General features: G+C 36.8%; 1 protein-coding gene across 29 annotated transcripts in view; it reads right to left on the bottom strand.

The window, feature by feature from the left end:
- FUT8 (fucosyltransferase 8) overlaps nucleotides 1-16,332 on the bottom strand; it is a 461,812-nt gene that overhangs the window by 248,858 nt on the left and 196,622 nt on the right. For 28 of the 29 annotated variants that reach the window (XM_056810912.1, XM_007473055.3, XM_056810923.1 and 25 more), the window contains one exon: nucleotides 2,138-2,574. In XM_056810912.1, the coding sequence (XP_056666890.1) occupies nucleotides 2,138-2,340 (203 nt within the window). In that variant the 5' untranslated portion in view covers nucleotides 2,341-2,574. Of the gene's footprint in view, nucleotides 1-662; nucleotides 1,929-2,137; nucleotides 2,575-16,332 lie in introns of those variants that run through there. The other variant, XM_056810926.1, reaches the window with a different exon arrangement.

Below are 16,332 nucleotides of genomic sequence, written 5' to 3'. Positions count from 1 at the left end.
AGCAATGTGATCAACAAGTTCACAAAGTAACAATTCTTCCTCACCTCTAGTTTTAACAACATAATATATAGATTCAAGCAAACCAACATCTTTAACTACATCTGTTGCTTTCTTTACATGCAATGCAAAATAATTTAGTTGCTCAGTTTATTGCAAAGATTTTCAGACACATCAGTATTTCTCTTCTTTCTCCTTGACCCATTCCCCAAGTGGAACTATACTAAGAGTTTTTGCGTATAATTTGCTAAGCATCATTTCAACCATATCAATAGTTGTAGATAGCAATTTCTCCTAATGAGGCTTTTTACACTTAGAAATTCCATAAACAAACTTATGCAATATAAGCAATCCTTTTGATGTCACAGACATGGTTTGTCTTTGCTTAATTTTTAAGCAACTAATGTTCTCTGGAAAAATTCTCTTCTAGCCAATTCATTTCCCAATGAGATTTGACACAAGCTGACTCAAATTTGACCTCATTTGAGCATTCTAAATAATAACTGGATTCCATTCATAGGATCAGAGATATAGAGTTGGGAAGAATCCTTAAAGAACATCTAGCCCAATCCCCTCATTTTTTCAGATAAAAAAAAAATGAAGCACAGGAAGAATAATATGCCTAAGGTCACAGAGGCACTAAGCAGCAGAGCCAAGATTCAAACCTCAGTGATCTGTCTCCACACTCAGAACTCTTTCTATTTCACTATCCACTGGAGTGAGTCTGTTGTGTTAGTCTCACTTTTGTTGACTTCAAATGTAAACTGTTCTTCCTAGGGAAAAAATAAAGTAGATGGTTTGGAAACTATTTAATTTCCAACCCAGATTCTCTCCTAGACTGCTTAATTTCCAGAAATTCATTATCCTACAAGATGATATCACCTCTGAAATTCATTCCTTCTGGGTGACCCCCTGTCCCTGGACTTTGCAGTCTCTCTGACTAGAGGGCACGGTAGACATCAGAGAGCTCCTCCCACATTCTCCATTGAAAGACTGTGCAGGGCAATCACCTCATTCTTTCCCACCCTATCCACAGGACTTCATCATGCTCCTATATCTTCTCCCTATACCCCAATGTTTCAGCTTCTGTTTATGAGGTATATTCCCCCATTAGAATGTGGGTTCTTTGAAGTCAGAGCCTGTCTTTTGTCTTTCTTTATATCACCAGCACTTCCTACAGAAACTGACACATATTAAGTTTTAATAAATTTTTTTATTACTGATTTTTTAGTGATTCTACCTCAAAAATATTCAATAATTTGGGACAGCTGAGAGATTTTTTTTTTAATTCTATTGTTGGCTATTCTCAAACACTGCACAACTCTCCGTTATCACCTTTTAAGTAACCTGCATTTTCACCTTTTCTGAGATTGTGGTATTCCAATAAACACAAACTACAGTATCAGTGGAACAATTTGAGGATTCTTTTGTTTTTCAAATTTGACAAGACCTGTGATTCTGTATCTGTAGGGAAATACTAATAAGGAATCTCCTTCTACCATTAAAAATCGGCATCTGTTCTGTAACACATCTAAATCTTAAAAAGTTGAAATGGGAAACTAGGAAGTTAAGTAACTTTTCTTTTGGGGGCAGGAGCAGAGGAAGTTAAATAACTTTCTCAATGTCAGAAACCATGTGTCAGAGGTGAGGTAAAACAGAAGAATATTATTAGTAAAAAGACTGACCTTTGTTTCAGGAAGAAGCTTGGGGGAAATTAAAAGGACTGTACAATAATCTAAATGCAATCCACCCCACTGGGTTCTTTTCTTATTCAATTCTGAGCCTAGTTTTTTTTCCAACTAGTGTCGCTCCAAAATATATATCCTGATAGATCAGCTCAGTGAGCTGTCCATTCAACTGCATACCCCACAGTCCCCTTCTTCATTAAGTTGTTTATTCTAATATGGACATTTATGCTGAACTTTCACATGTTTTTTTTAAAAATCAAAATAAATTTTATTATACATGTTTTATATAGGAAGCATACACAAAAATCATCATTGCCAAAATAGTAGCCAAATCAAGTAACATTTTAATTTTTGCCAAGTATGAGAGAAAAATATTTTCCAAGAACTACCTATTGTACCTGAAAATTCTATCACATTTCTTTCCTTCTTCCTAACCATTTACAGAAACCTACCTGAGAGACTCTGCCATCCGCCTCAAGTCTTCATTCTGTTGTTTTAAGCGTTCAAGCTTTGCCAGTATCTTGGAAAGTTCTCGGCTAGAGTGATCAGGATGATCATTGTCCCGTACCAAGTGTCCACCTATATAAAACAACAATGTCCCCCAAGCAAAGAGAATGAGCATAATCCAACGCCAGGAGCCAGTCCATGGCCTCATTTTCAGGTTCTCGACTCTCTCTCTGAGTCTAGAGCTCAATGAGCTACAAACATGGTGGCTTGGATAACAGCACAAAGGTAGGTTGGTTGTCTTAAAAAAATTTTTTTTTTTAATTTCAACACATGATGCTTTGAACAAATTAGAATCTGTTGGGAGTCCTAGGGCAATTTCTTTCAGAAGTCCTTCTGGTGTTGTGAGTAGAAAGCTTTGTTTCAAGTCCTTGGATTTTACATTCTGTGGAAAGAATAAGAAATGAATTTAATGAAATAATGCAAACTTATAGATGACAGAATGTGCTAATGTTAAATCAAGAGTTCTTAAATGTTTTTGTGTCTTGGGAGTCCTTTGGCAGTCTGGCAGAAGAGTTTTTAAATTCATTAAATAAAAAGTAATAGAAATACAAAGTAAAACAATGTAAAATATTTTAAAAGAAAATGTATGGACACCCTCTGAAATCTATTTATAATCTACTTAACCAAAATTAAAAACCCAGAATTTACTGAAGGAAATTGTGGTTGTATAATCAGAAAATTAACGGTTAACAATATTCTCCATGTGGCAAGTAAAACGGAAAAGCTTTTAGTATCCACAGCAAATCCCCTCTGCATACTAGTTAAATCTATTCCAGATAACAACACAATTAGCTTTAGGTCTAAAATGAACATAAGCACCATCACCCTTTTTTCTTCTTACCATTATCATTCTCTGCCTGTTCACACATGAAGATAAGATTTTTATCTTGGTTAAGGCAATAATCAGAAAATTCCCTCTTCTACATGTTTTGTATTACTACTATTTCCTCATTATTTTCAAAAGAAATAAAAGCATCATTAATAGTAAATGGCTGCAACTTTTCAAATCCATTCCTTATTATTCTTTTACCCTTTATCTTCCTTTATTTAGTGACCATTACAGCATTTACCTCAGCAGGCTATAGACAGGATACTGCTTTCAGAATAAACTCTACAAAGGTACAGACTGGCCTGGTGGGGTTTGTAACAGATATTAAGAAGCTGGCAAATAATACCTCCTGAGATTGCAAGCTAAGGTTCTCAACTAAGTTGCCCAAGTATATGATCCTTCTAAAACAAGATGAGTTTTCCTCATCTAAAACAAAAATATGCATCATTTTTTACCACTGCATTTTTTGAAACTGAATGCATTTCTAATATCACATTTCATTTGGTTTAGAATTTCCTTTGATAACACAAACATTTTCCCTTTAAGGACAGTGAGTAAGGAAAGACAATTTTTAAAATAAAGGAATATTCCCGTTACAGGGAAGAAGCTCTCTGGCAAGCCATGTATCTTTTTCTGAAAATGGAGCCTGAAAGGGCAAGAAATTGAAGTTTTTGTCTTTTTGAATTGAGCATATTGAAACTCTCACATTTATATTAAATGTTATAATGGCTATAATATCTGGGTGAAAATTAAAAAAAAAAAGAAAAAGAAAAAGAAAGCCCAGGTGAAAAAACAGTACAGTAAGCTTTAAAAACTCATACACCAGGTCTCCTCTCTTTCTATTTTGGAATTCAAATCCATTTTGGAGCTCAAATTCTGAAATATCCTTAAATGAGAAATTAAGGTGAGAATGACATTTTCTAAATATCCCAGCTGCAACCTCTCTCTCTCTCTCTCCTGGGCAAGTACAATTGTAGTAAGAATAATAATAGCTAGCATTATACAGCCTTTTACGTTTTCAAAGTGCTTTTACATAATTATCAAAATCTGTGAAGTGGGTACTATCATTATCCTCATTTTACAGATAAGTAAAGCCCAGAGATGTTAAGAAACTTGCCAACATAGCTAATTAAGTAAGAAACAACTTGAACTCAAGTCTTTCTAATTCCAAATCAAATATTTTTTCTATCTGCCTTAGGTATTATTATTTAAAGACTATCATTCTTTCCTTTTTGCTATAAAGTACTACAAATCTTGAATGGCTCTATCCTCATTAAAATAAGTTGAAGGAGACCCAAATAAACAAATAATTCCAATGAAAGTTTGGTATCTTTTCTCTTTTGTTCTAGTAATTTTTAATTATGACCAAGAATTCATGCCCAAATACTCTTAATAATTTTATTTCACCAAGGACATCCAAGGAAATAATGAAAAAAAAACACAAATGATGGGGGCCTTGCAGTCCCAGACCTTAAACTATATTACAAAGCAGCAGTCATCAAAACAATTTGGTACTGGCTAAGAGACAGAAAGGAGGATCAGTGGAATAGACTGGGGACAAGCAACCTCAGCAAGACAGTATACGATAAACTCAAAGATCCCAGCTTTGGGGACAAAAATCCACTATTCGATGAAAACTGCTAGGAAAATTGGAAGACAGTGTGGGAGAGATTAGGAATTGATCAACACCTCATACCCTACACCAAGATAAATTCAAAATGGGTGAATGACTTAAACATAAAGAAGGAAACCATAAGTAAATTGGGTAAACACAGAATAGTATACATGTCAGACCTTTGGGAGGGGAAAGACTTTAAAACCAAGCAAGACATCAAAAGAATCACAAAATGAAAAATAAATAATTTTGACTACATCAAATTAAAAAGCTTTTGTACAAACAAAACCAATATATCTAAAACCAAAAGGGAAACAACAAATTGGGAAAAAAATCTTCATAGAAACTTCTAACAAAGGTTTAATTACTCAAATTTATAAAGAGCTAAATCAATTGTACAAAAAATCAAGCCATTCTCCAATAGATAAATGGGCAAGGGACATGGATAGGCAGTTTTTAGATAAAGAAATCAAAACTATTAATAAGCACATGAAGAAGTGTTCTAAATCTCTTATAATCAGAGAGATGCAAATCAAAACAACTCTGAGGTATCACCTCACACCTAGCAGATTGGCTAACATGACAGCTATGGAAAGTAATGAATTCTGGAGGGGATGTGGCAAAGTAGGGACATTAATTCATTGCTGGTGGAGTTGTGAACTGATCCAACCATTCTGGAGGGCAATTTGGAACTATGTCCAAAGGGCAACAAAAGAATGTCTACCCTTTGATCCAGCCATAGCACTGCTGGGTCTGTACCCCAAAGAGATAATGGAGGAAAAAGACTTGTACAAGAATATTCATAGCTGCACTCTTTGTGGTGGCCAAAAATTAGAAAACGAGGGGATGCCCTTCAATTGGGGAATGGCTGAACAAATTGTGGTATATGTTGGTGATGGAATACTATTGTGCAAAAAGGAATAATAAAGTGGAGGAATTCCATGGAGACTGGAATGACCTCCAGGAAGTGATGCAGAGCAAGAGGAGCAGAACCAGGAGAACATTGTACACAGAGACTAATACACTGTGGTATAATCGAACGTAATGGACTTCTCCATTAGTGGTGGTGTAATGTTCCTGAACAATCTGCAGGGATCTAGGAGTAAAAACACTATTCATAAGCAGAGGATAAACTGTGGGAGTAGAAACACCGAGGAAAAACAACTGCCTGACTACAGCGGTTGAGGGGACATGACAGAGGAGAGACTCTAAATGAACACTCTAATGCAAATATTAACAACATGGCAATGGGTTCTAATCAAGAACACATGTGATACCCAATGGAAACACACGTCGGCTAGGGGGGTTCAGGGGGAAGGAAAAGAAAATGATCTTTTTCTTTAATGAATAATGCTTGGAAATGATCAAATAAAATATTATAAAATTTTAAAAAATAATAATAATTTTATTTCACTAGTTCAATTATTCTTTCACTGTCCTATCACTTCCCTTGTTAAGGAAGGCCTTTTTAATCTCCTATTGAATGCCTCATTCACTTAAAATACACCATTAATGTTTCCTAACATCAAAGAAAAAATTAACCCTTTGAAATATATTCTAATAGATGAATATAATTCATCAAGTCAATAGTAACAGGAGCATGTAACATTCAAGTCTGTAACATCTGTGTATTTTTGAAGAATACATGGGACTTTTTGAAACTCCTGTCAGCATGTACTGTCAACCCACTAGGTTAAAAATACTATACTATATCACCAACGAGCCCTCCAGAAACATACTTTCTCTTCCTTTTGAGGACATCAAGCCTACACATCAACCCCGAGTAAGGGCCATAATTCCCTCCAAAAACAAAGGAAAGCTTAAAGGACTATTTAAATAAAGAGCAATAAAAGTGTGTGCAATAACATTTTATTCAGAATTACAATGATACCCAGCAGCCATAAATCTGTGAAGCTAGAGGCAAAACATACAAGAAGACACTCAGATAAAGACAGGATTTTACAGAGCAATAAAATTAGGCCTACAGAATTTAGTTTAAATAGATTTCAGAAGGCAAACAAAAACAAATATAGTGAGGTATGGTAAATTATCACAACTGTAAATAAACACAGGTATTCCATGATTCAGAGAAGTTAAAAATTACAGATACATGTCAGTTTTTTTCAGTGTTAATTTTCTATTTCTTAAATTATAATGGTGTAGATTTTTTTAAATTTCCTAATTAGACTTCATTTTTCTATTCTAATGCCAGAATAAAATGAAAACTGTAAACAGGATAAATTGGAAATAATTAAGAAAGGGAAGACACTAAAATTAAGAGAAGTTGGAGATGGATTCTTTAGCAGGTAGGATTTTAGTTGGGACTTAACAGATCAGTAGTCAGAGTGAAGGAAGGAGATCATTCCAGGAATACAAGTCTCCCAGAAGAAAAAAAAATACCTGCAGCCAAGAGATGAAGGATCCTGTTTTCAGAACAGCAAGGAGGCCACTGCCTGAATCAAAGAGTAGATGGCAAGGAATAAGGTATAGGAATACTGGAAAGGATAGGGCTAAGTTATGAAGAATTTTGAATGCCAAATGGAGGATTTTGTATTTGCTCCTTGAGGTAATAGGAGGCCACCAGAATTTATTTAGTAGGGGAAGGAGGGTGATATAATCTGACCTGTGCTTTAGGAAAAATACCTTAGTGGCTATATGGAAGATAGACTGGAGTGGGAAGAGACTGGAGGCAGACAGACTCACTACCAGTTACTGTAGTAGTCTGAGCATGAAGTGATATGGGCTTGCATTAGTGGCTGCAGTACTCAGGAGAAGGGATAGTATATTCAAGAGATATTTAGGCAAAATTGTAAGTTGTAGCAACAGCTTGGATTGGGGCAAGGGGAAGGCTGAAAGATAGTGAGGAGTTCAGGATGACTCCTAGGTTGTGAGCCTGAGAAACTGGGAAGATGGTATTGCCCTCTATAAGTAATAGAAGGTGCTGCCAGAGGAGGGAGGAAGTTCAATTTCAGGCATATTGAGATTAGTATGTTTCCCTCTTCCTTAGGTTCAGACAATAAGGGAAGATGCTCCACCTATCTCTAACCATCCTGAATTCATCTTGGATGGTTAGTTTTTTACTTCTTGGAATGAAATAAAAGAAACTCACTCTCTACAAGTTAGATGGAAGTAGCTAGAGTCCCAACTGTGGAAAAGAGTGAAGGACCTCACAGCAAGGGCAGTTTTTCACCTGCCCTCCTTCTGGGCAGGTTAAAAAAGAAAAGAAAAATCAAGACAATAGGGTAAGTCCCACACTCAAGTATGTGGTACAGATTTGCCAGATTCTTAAGAGAAAATTAATAATTTATTTGAGGCCTAAGTGAACCAAATGAAAAAGAATATAAGCAGTAAGAGGAGCAGTGTGGTTGGATGGAAAATAGAAGAGAATTCTGAGTTGGAGGACCTATGTTCAAATCCCCGCATGCCATTCCAAAACTGAGTTTTCTCATCTATAAAATGAAGCAGTTGGACTCAGTTAATTCTCTGATTCCTTCCTACATACATCTATGGTCATATGAATAGCTACAGCCTGGAAGGTCTGAATCTAAATAAGCACTTTTCCGAAAGCAATAAAGAAAAGAACATTCAAATGGAAGGGGGTGGAGGGGCTCCTAACTCCTTCAGGAGACTACAAAAAAGCCTGAGGTGGCAGTGGTGGTAGAGGCTGGGCTTAACAGATTAATAGCTGGGAGGGGACTTCAAGGCATAACAGTGGCTAGGAGGCAGAGAACAATCTGATTGGTAGTGACAGAATTAAAGCCCTGTGGATGACAGCAAAAGAGAAAAGGATTCTGGGGTATCAGTACAAGGCAGTCTTCCCTCCAATTCCCTTGAAATCATAGTTTGAGAGGCAAGGAGCTCCCACAAAGTTGTTCCAGCAGACACACAAATAGACTTCCTTCCACTGTCTTCAGAACATAACTGTTCTGTCCCTATACCCTTGTAACTCTCCCATCCATAACGTTTATTCCCTTTTCTCCTTTGGTGGATGGTGTGTGAGATAAAAAAGACCCCACCCCCACCCCATACCACCCACTCAAATAAAAAAAACCTAGCCAGAAGTTTATTATTTCTCATGAGAAATGGCAGATGCCCTAATGGGAAAATGCAAATGCCTGGGCACAAATACAAATATTATATAGGTTCCTGAGAGACTTCCCTCTTTTCCTCCTCTGTCTGGTCTCCCTTTGTCTGGAAGGCAGGATTAACAATCTAGATGACAAGTCTACCTCAATCAGAAAATATCAAGATACATGAGCTCATCACTTGAGAGGGAGTTAAGAGTGTCACCCTAATAAGGAAACACCTGGGCTGGCCTTGGATAAGGGGATCAGCTTCTCATCTTCCCAACTCTCCAGGCCTGCCTCCTAAATCTTCTGGACAAATAATCAAGAAGTCTTTGAAACTGGGGGGGAGTGGGGGTGGCTGGGGGTGGTGGTGGCGGGATTAAATTGGATGCTCATTCATTCTAAGAATAGCACACTTAATTCTATCTTATTCTAAGTCCTGCAAAAGGATTCCCACTAGTTTTAAAGAGGTTAAGAAAATGTGTTTCATGCACTTTCTTGTGAGTTGTATTGTGTTAGTAAACTCTGTGTGGGATTTCTGGTGGTCTGGTGTATATGGGTAGACTTTACACTCAATGGGAGCTGAATCCAATCCCTTTGTTAAGAAAGTTTGTATTAATTTCTTTTTTTATATTTAAGAGGAAAAGGAACAACAATATTTTTCAGTAAGAGACCCCTTGCTGTAGAGGTTGGTAATTGATCATAGTTAGAAGGGTGTGGCTGAGTGTGGTTTTTGTAAGTTGCAGATCAGTGGAAAGGTCTCTTGGTCCCCTGGGGAGAGGAGCAGCAGTTTCAGGCTCTCTGAAAGAGCAGTTTCTGGTTCTCTCTCTCTGAGACTGAGAGTTTTTTCTAAGGCCTTAACAGCCTTATTGATTATTGATTAACTTGGGTAGATGTGATAGATAGTGGTTATATTATTAGATAATCAGAGTAGGAAAGTAGGCAAGGGCTTCAGCCTAGCAGGATACTATCCTCTGAGACAGATAAATTTAGGGTTTTTTAGAGAAATTTAGTTAGGATTGGGATCTTGGGTATAGTTATAATCTCTTATAAGATTACTTTCACTTTCCTCCTTCCTATTTCCTACCCATATTTCCTAATAATAAAGTAAGTGTTTTGCGTTTAATAAACTGAACACTGGTTTTTGATCAAACTTCTACCCACAAAAATTTAACCTTTCACACCTTCCAGGTTGAAACTTTGTGTGGGGACCAAAGATGTAAAGAAGTATCCCCTACATTGTGTGGAGATTAGTTAACATTTCTGTTTGGGTCTCATTTAGACAGTAAAGAGTGAGGGGATTTAACAGAGGTGGTGTTTGTGTTCTGAAATAGAAGATGAAAGTCCTACCTCCAAGTCCAGACAGATTCATTACATTTCCGACCCAGATGGTATCACTGGATCAAGTTCAAGCTGTGCATAATAACTGCAGAGATCCACTGATTAATTTCTTACTCATTTTCCTCAAGCTCTAGGCTACAATTTGGCAAGAAGTTTCAAATATTTTTTCCTGTTCAAATTCAATTAATACAGGCAAACTTAACAACTGTAAACTAGTGTCTAAATGTCAAATATATTATGTTAAAAGTATTATGGATCAATTCTGATAAAATGTACATTTGGCCACTGTGGTTGCCTAATTATTAGAGACTTGAGCTCAGCTCACTGGCAGAACTTGACCCACATCAAGGGCTGTTAGTGTAGCCTAAGGTGATAATGATGGGATGCTGCACCATGCCCTGGATGCTTTGTGGGCAAGCTATAAAATAGGAAATAATATGAGGAGTTATATTATTCAAATAAGTGAAATTCTTGAACAATGGTTTATAAACCTGCCATTATCAAATGAGGGAATAATTAAGTAAGATTATCCATAGTGAAAGGTAGATGGACAGAGGATACAAAATACTGCTGAAAAGGAAGACCCCTACAGAGACAAATAGTATCAACTGATTCAGCAACCAAGTGTAGAGTAAGAAAAAAATGAGTTTAAATCCAGCCTCAGAACACTTACTAAATATATGCCCCTGGGTAAGTCGATTGCATTTGGTTCAGTTTCCTCATCAGTAAAATGAGCTGGAGAAGGAAATGGCAAATCAGTAACTTTGGCAAGGAAGCCCAAAATGGGGTCACAAAGAGTTAGCCAAGACTAAAACAAGTGAACAACAGCAACAATACGAGGTAAAGTTGTAATCTCTCAGGAGTAACTTTGTTGAAGGGAAGACCTGACTCAGGCTTGAGATGCTTCTAGATTAACCAACAGTTAATAGAAAAGGAGGTACACTTAAGCCTAATGAGAAAAGGATATGCAGTAAAGATATAACATTCATTCAATAGGCTGCAGCTTCCTTGCCCTTATGCTGGCTAAGCTGGTCAGAAAACCAGACAGAAGGGTCCTGAATCCCAGTGGATTGGGTTTTGTACCTGAATCACTAAGAGAGCTAAAATAATGGTTTAAACCTTAGTCCTCTGGATTAACTGAGTCACTTGAGGTTATTTTCAAGAACTTTTAAAGCAACACCAGTCTAATCTTCATGGGGTAGGGATTTTGGAAATATGAGTTCAACTAACATGGTAGGGGGATTAGGAGACACTTCTAACATACCCCAGAAGATCCAGGTAAGACAAGCCACTGAGGTAATACAAGACTGATAGGGGACCAAGGTTGAGAAATTAAGGAGATGTAGGAAGAACCTTTGGTTGTACTGACAGAATAAAGGGTTTTATTACTGGAAAGGAAAAAAAAACTCTCTCTAACTCTGACTTTTAATTAAAAATAAAAAAGGTTGCTTTAGATTATAGGTATCAAGGAAGCAATACCCAGAGAACCAAATGAATACCACTGGGCTGATTCAAATGATGTGACATTTACCCTATATCTAAAACTCTATGGTTTTGCCCACTGTTGAATGAGAAAAGGTATTATACCAAATTACCTAGGGTTGATAATAGTTGTGTAGGAAAATGGAAGAGAAAGGACCAAAATCGTGGTCAAGAAGATATGTATTTTCTCAGGACAAGAGAGGATGGAACTGATTACATGAAGTTCTAGCTGTAAACCTTAAAATTTCTTAGACTTATAAATGTTGGAAATTTCACCATTGGGAAATTTCATACTTGAAAAATTTCCTACTGATAGTCTATTGGAATGTGAACCCCCTTGGCATGGGAGGGTCCTTCTCCTCCCTACTTAAGATTACTTTAGGACAGAAACCTTTTGCTGAACAATGGAAAGGGCTTTGACCTATGCTTAAGCATAGAACAGGAATTTCTTTGAGTCATGATTGATTTTAGAATTGATACAATAGAGATACTTGGAATGACAGAACCAGGTCTTGGAACTTACAATCTCCACCCTACTCAGTCCTAACAGGATTTAGGAAGGGCTGCAGCATAGATCAAAATTTAATTATTTGAGAATATGACCTTCAACAGATATGTGCAAAGGGGCAGACCTCTGGGCAGTCCTGGGTTAAGCTAGAGCCACCATTGGCACAGGGAAGACATGGACAGTGATTGGTAGATGTGAGAACTGAGGGGAGGGAACTTGGATGGTTTCCTTAAAGAGATAGAGGGGTCTGAGGACTGAAGGGGTGGTTGGAGAGGTTTTGCTCTGAGAGGTTGTGCTCTGAGAAGGCTTGCTCTGAAGGAGGCTGGAGGTGGAGGCCCCTGAGACTGTTTCTCCATTTAAGGGCTTGGGCCTTTTGGCCCAGCCTAAACAGAGGGGGTATCTATTCCTCTCTCCTTCTCTCCCTCTCTCCCTCTCTCCCTCTCTCTCTCTCTCTCTGTCTCTCTCTCTCTGTCTCTGTCTCTGTCTCTCTGTCTCTGTCTCTCTCTGTCTCTCTCTGTCTCTGTCTCTCTCTGTGTGTGTGTGTGTCTCTCTCTCTCTCTCTCTCTCTCTCTCTCTCTCTCTCTCTCTCTCTCTCTCTCTCTCTCATTGCCAAGACTTTTGAAGCTTTTGAATCCGGGGTTTGAACCATCCGATTGCAACAGCAGAGAAGTAAAAACCAAGCTACATTTTTCTAAGTTGTTATAATTTTATAGTACATGTGCCACAAATACCATTGTTTTTCTTGTTAAAGATGATGTATCATGTTTTCTTTCATATTTTCTCAATATATGTGATATGACTACATGCTAACAAGATTTATAGGTGAACATGCCTAAAAATTTACATCCTAAAGGCTGCTGTTTCGTCTTCTGGTTTAGGAGACTATACATTTACTGTAAAAGTAGTAGCACTGCTCAAAGTACTTACAAATCTTCAGGGTCTTCCTCTTATGTTAAATATATGAAAATATAGACAATGTTCATCCTTTAAGAATAGATTTAAAAGGGGAAGCTAGGTGGTTCAGTGGATAGAGAGGTCCTGGGTTCAAATTTGATCTTGGATACTTACTATCTGTGTGGGAGGTCACTTAATACCAACTGGATTACCCCTGCTACTCCTCTTCAGACCTAAAACTGATGTGTGATATCAAGTCAAAGACAAAAGGTAAAGGGGTGGGGGGGTGGGGGGTTGCGCGGTTTGAATTTGCTTCTAGTAGATAAGGTATTTATTTTTCAGAATGGGGGAGGGGGAGAGAGAGAGAGAGAGAGAGAGAGAGAGAGAGAGAGAGAGAGAGAGAGAGAGAGAGAGAGAGAGAGAGAGAGAGAGAGAGAGAGAGAGAGAGAGAGAAACAAGCAGGCAATCTTTCTACCACCTTGTTAAATTTAATATATGCTTTAAAAGAACAATGTAAAAGAAGTTCATTGTTTCACATAAAAATCTTTTTCTGTTGTTCTTTGTAGATAAAATTAATCTTTTTGGTATTCATTAAGTTCATAATAAAAAAATTAAAATAAAAATGATTTGTTTGGAAGAAACTTCAATAAAACACATCAATAAAAAAAATTTATCATGATTTTTGAAATATATTTCTTCCCTTCACAATTAAAGCTTCACCATCATGAGCAAGTGAGATCAATGTCCTACAGCTTATCCCAGATGAGAACAAAGTATAAGACATTACTACCAAACTGGAAAGGATTTGATTATAGGTCCAACAGCTCACAAAACGCACTGACTGCAACTTAGTGGTGCTGTGATCTGGCAAACCAATTATATTGAGCTTTGACACACCCCTAGATTAATGATACCCCTGGGATAATAGTGGTTTGCAGATTCATGAACAAACATCCTCAGGAACAGTTTCTACTTATCCTAACCCAGAACTACTTGAAAGTAAACAACGCCAATCTTAGAATTGTGAATTCTGCAACTGATGGGTTCTCTTCATCCTACTCACTTTTTCCTTACAAAATATCCTCCCATCTACTTCAGTCATCCATATAGTATTATTTTCCCATCTTTATTCTTCCCTATGGTTAAAGTAAGGAAAGAGCCAATCAGTAATCATTTTAATTTATTAAATGATTTGCCAATTCCTCTTTCATAGAATCATCAGAATTTGGAGACCTAAGGGAACAACTTGGAAATTTTCTAGGCCAAACAATATGACACAGTAGAAAAAGTGCTGGATTTAAGAATCAAGAAGTTCAATCATTTCAGCCATGCCTGAGTCTTTGTAACCATATTTGGGGATTTTCTTGACAAAAATACTAGAGTGTTTTGTTGTTTCTTCTCCAGCTCATTTTACAGATAAGGAAACTAAGGCAAGCAGGGTTAAGTAATGTGCCCAGGATTACACAATTAGTAAGTTTCTGAGGCCAGATTTAAACTAAGGAAGAGGCATCTTCCTAACTCCGGGACAACATTTTATCCACTGTACCACCTAGCTGCCTAAGAATCAAGATGGCTTTGGTTTCTTAATCTGTAAACTAAGGTAAATAATACAGGCAATGCCTTTCTCACAGAGTCATTGGAAAACTTGGACTATAAACATATATTTCAGTCCCTAGGGACTGAAAATAAAAAAGCAAAAACAAAACTTTCCTCAAAGAGCTTACATTCTACTAGAGATCTATATAATAGGAACAGGAAGGGAAATACCTACTATGTGCCCAGTACTGTACTAAGGGCCTCATTTGATCCTCACAATGAGTCTATGAGAAAGGTGATTTCACTATCCACAATTTAAAAGATGAGGAAATTTGAAGCAGATAGGTTAAATGACTTGCATAGGATTACACAGCTAGCAATTCTCAGAGGTTAAATTTGAACTCAATCTTGTCTCCTAGCCCAGTCCTCTATCCACAGAGCCACCTACCTTCATATTGGATATAAATCCCATATGAAGAAACATAAAGTAATTTCAAGATGTAAATGTGAGTAAATTGGGTGCACTCTCCACAAAGATACTGTTCCCCTCCAAAAGAATACTAAGTCACCACGACTCAGCTAGAAGGTCTCTCAACAAAAACCCAACTTGAGTGTCTTAAGACTTTATCAGTTTCCCCTACAGAAACTCCAGTTTTTGCTTAATCGAGGAAAAAGAGAGCAAGAGAAAGGGAGAGAGAGAGCGAGAGAGAAAGAGAGAGAGAGAGAGAGAGAGAGAGAGAGAGAGAGAGAGAGAGAGAGAGAGAGAGAGAGAGAGAGACAGACCCAGCAAGAAGAGATAGAAAGAGCAACTCTATTTAAAATAATACAAACAACATAAAACACCCCAGAGACTACCTGTGAAGACAAAAGCAGGGATTATATGGACACAATTATGAAACACTTCACACAAATAAAGACAGCTCTAAAGAACTAGAGAAACATTAATAGCTCATGGGTAGACCAAATGAATTATAATAAAAATAACAAGGTTAATAATTTACTTATACAGTGGCATACTAATCAAAACTACCAAAAAATTATTTTATAGAGCAATGAAAAAATAGTAATGAAACGCATTTGGAAAAACAGTCAATATCAAAGGAATCAATGAAAAAAATGTGAAGGAAAGTAGGCTAGTAGTAGTCCAAGATTCAAACTCTATTACAAAGTGGTAATCATCAAAACATTCTGGTACTGCAAAAAAAAATAGAGTGGTCGGTCAATGAGAGAGATTAGGTTCATAATACACAGTAATAAATTACCATAGTGGTCTAGTGTTTGATAAGCCCAAAAATCTAAGTTTTAGGGGATAAGAACTAAACATTTGACAAAATTTGCTAGGAAAACAAGAACACAATTTAGCATAAAATAGGCATAGACCAATACCTCATATCATCTATCAAAATAAAATTAAAATGAACAAATGATTTGACATAAAAGTTAATATTTAAAGTAAATAAGGGGATCATGGAAAAATATACCTATCAGATCTATGGATAAGGGAAGAGTTTATGACCAAATAAGATATAGAGGGTATTGTAGGGAGTAAAACAGATGAAATTAAAAAGCTTTTGAACAAACAAAATTAATGCAGGCCAAAGTTCGGGGGGGAAAAAAAAGAACAACAAGAAAGTACAAGGAAACTTTTTGCTGTAAGTTTCTCTGATAAAGATCCAATTTCTCATATATATATATAGGGAGTTGAGGCAAATGATGATAATAGCCATTCCCCAGGTCAAAGAATATGAACAGGAAGTTTTCAAAAGGAAATAAAAACATAGCCTTCAATAGTTTCATTGAAAAAAAAAGTTCTAAATCACTACTGACTAGAGAAATACAAATTAAAACAACTTTGAGAGACCACCTCA

Source organism: Monodelphis domestica, chromosome 1 (genome assembly GCF_027887165.1).
Source record: "Monodelphis domestica isolate mMonDom1 chromosome 1, mMonDom1.pri, whole genome shotgun sequence".
NCBI lineage: Eukaryota > Metazoa > Chordata > Mammalia > Didelphimorphia > Didelphidae > Monodelphis > Monodelphis domestica.
This window is presented reverse-complemented; position numbering and strand designations above follow the sequence as displayed.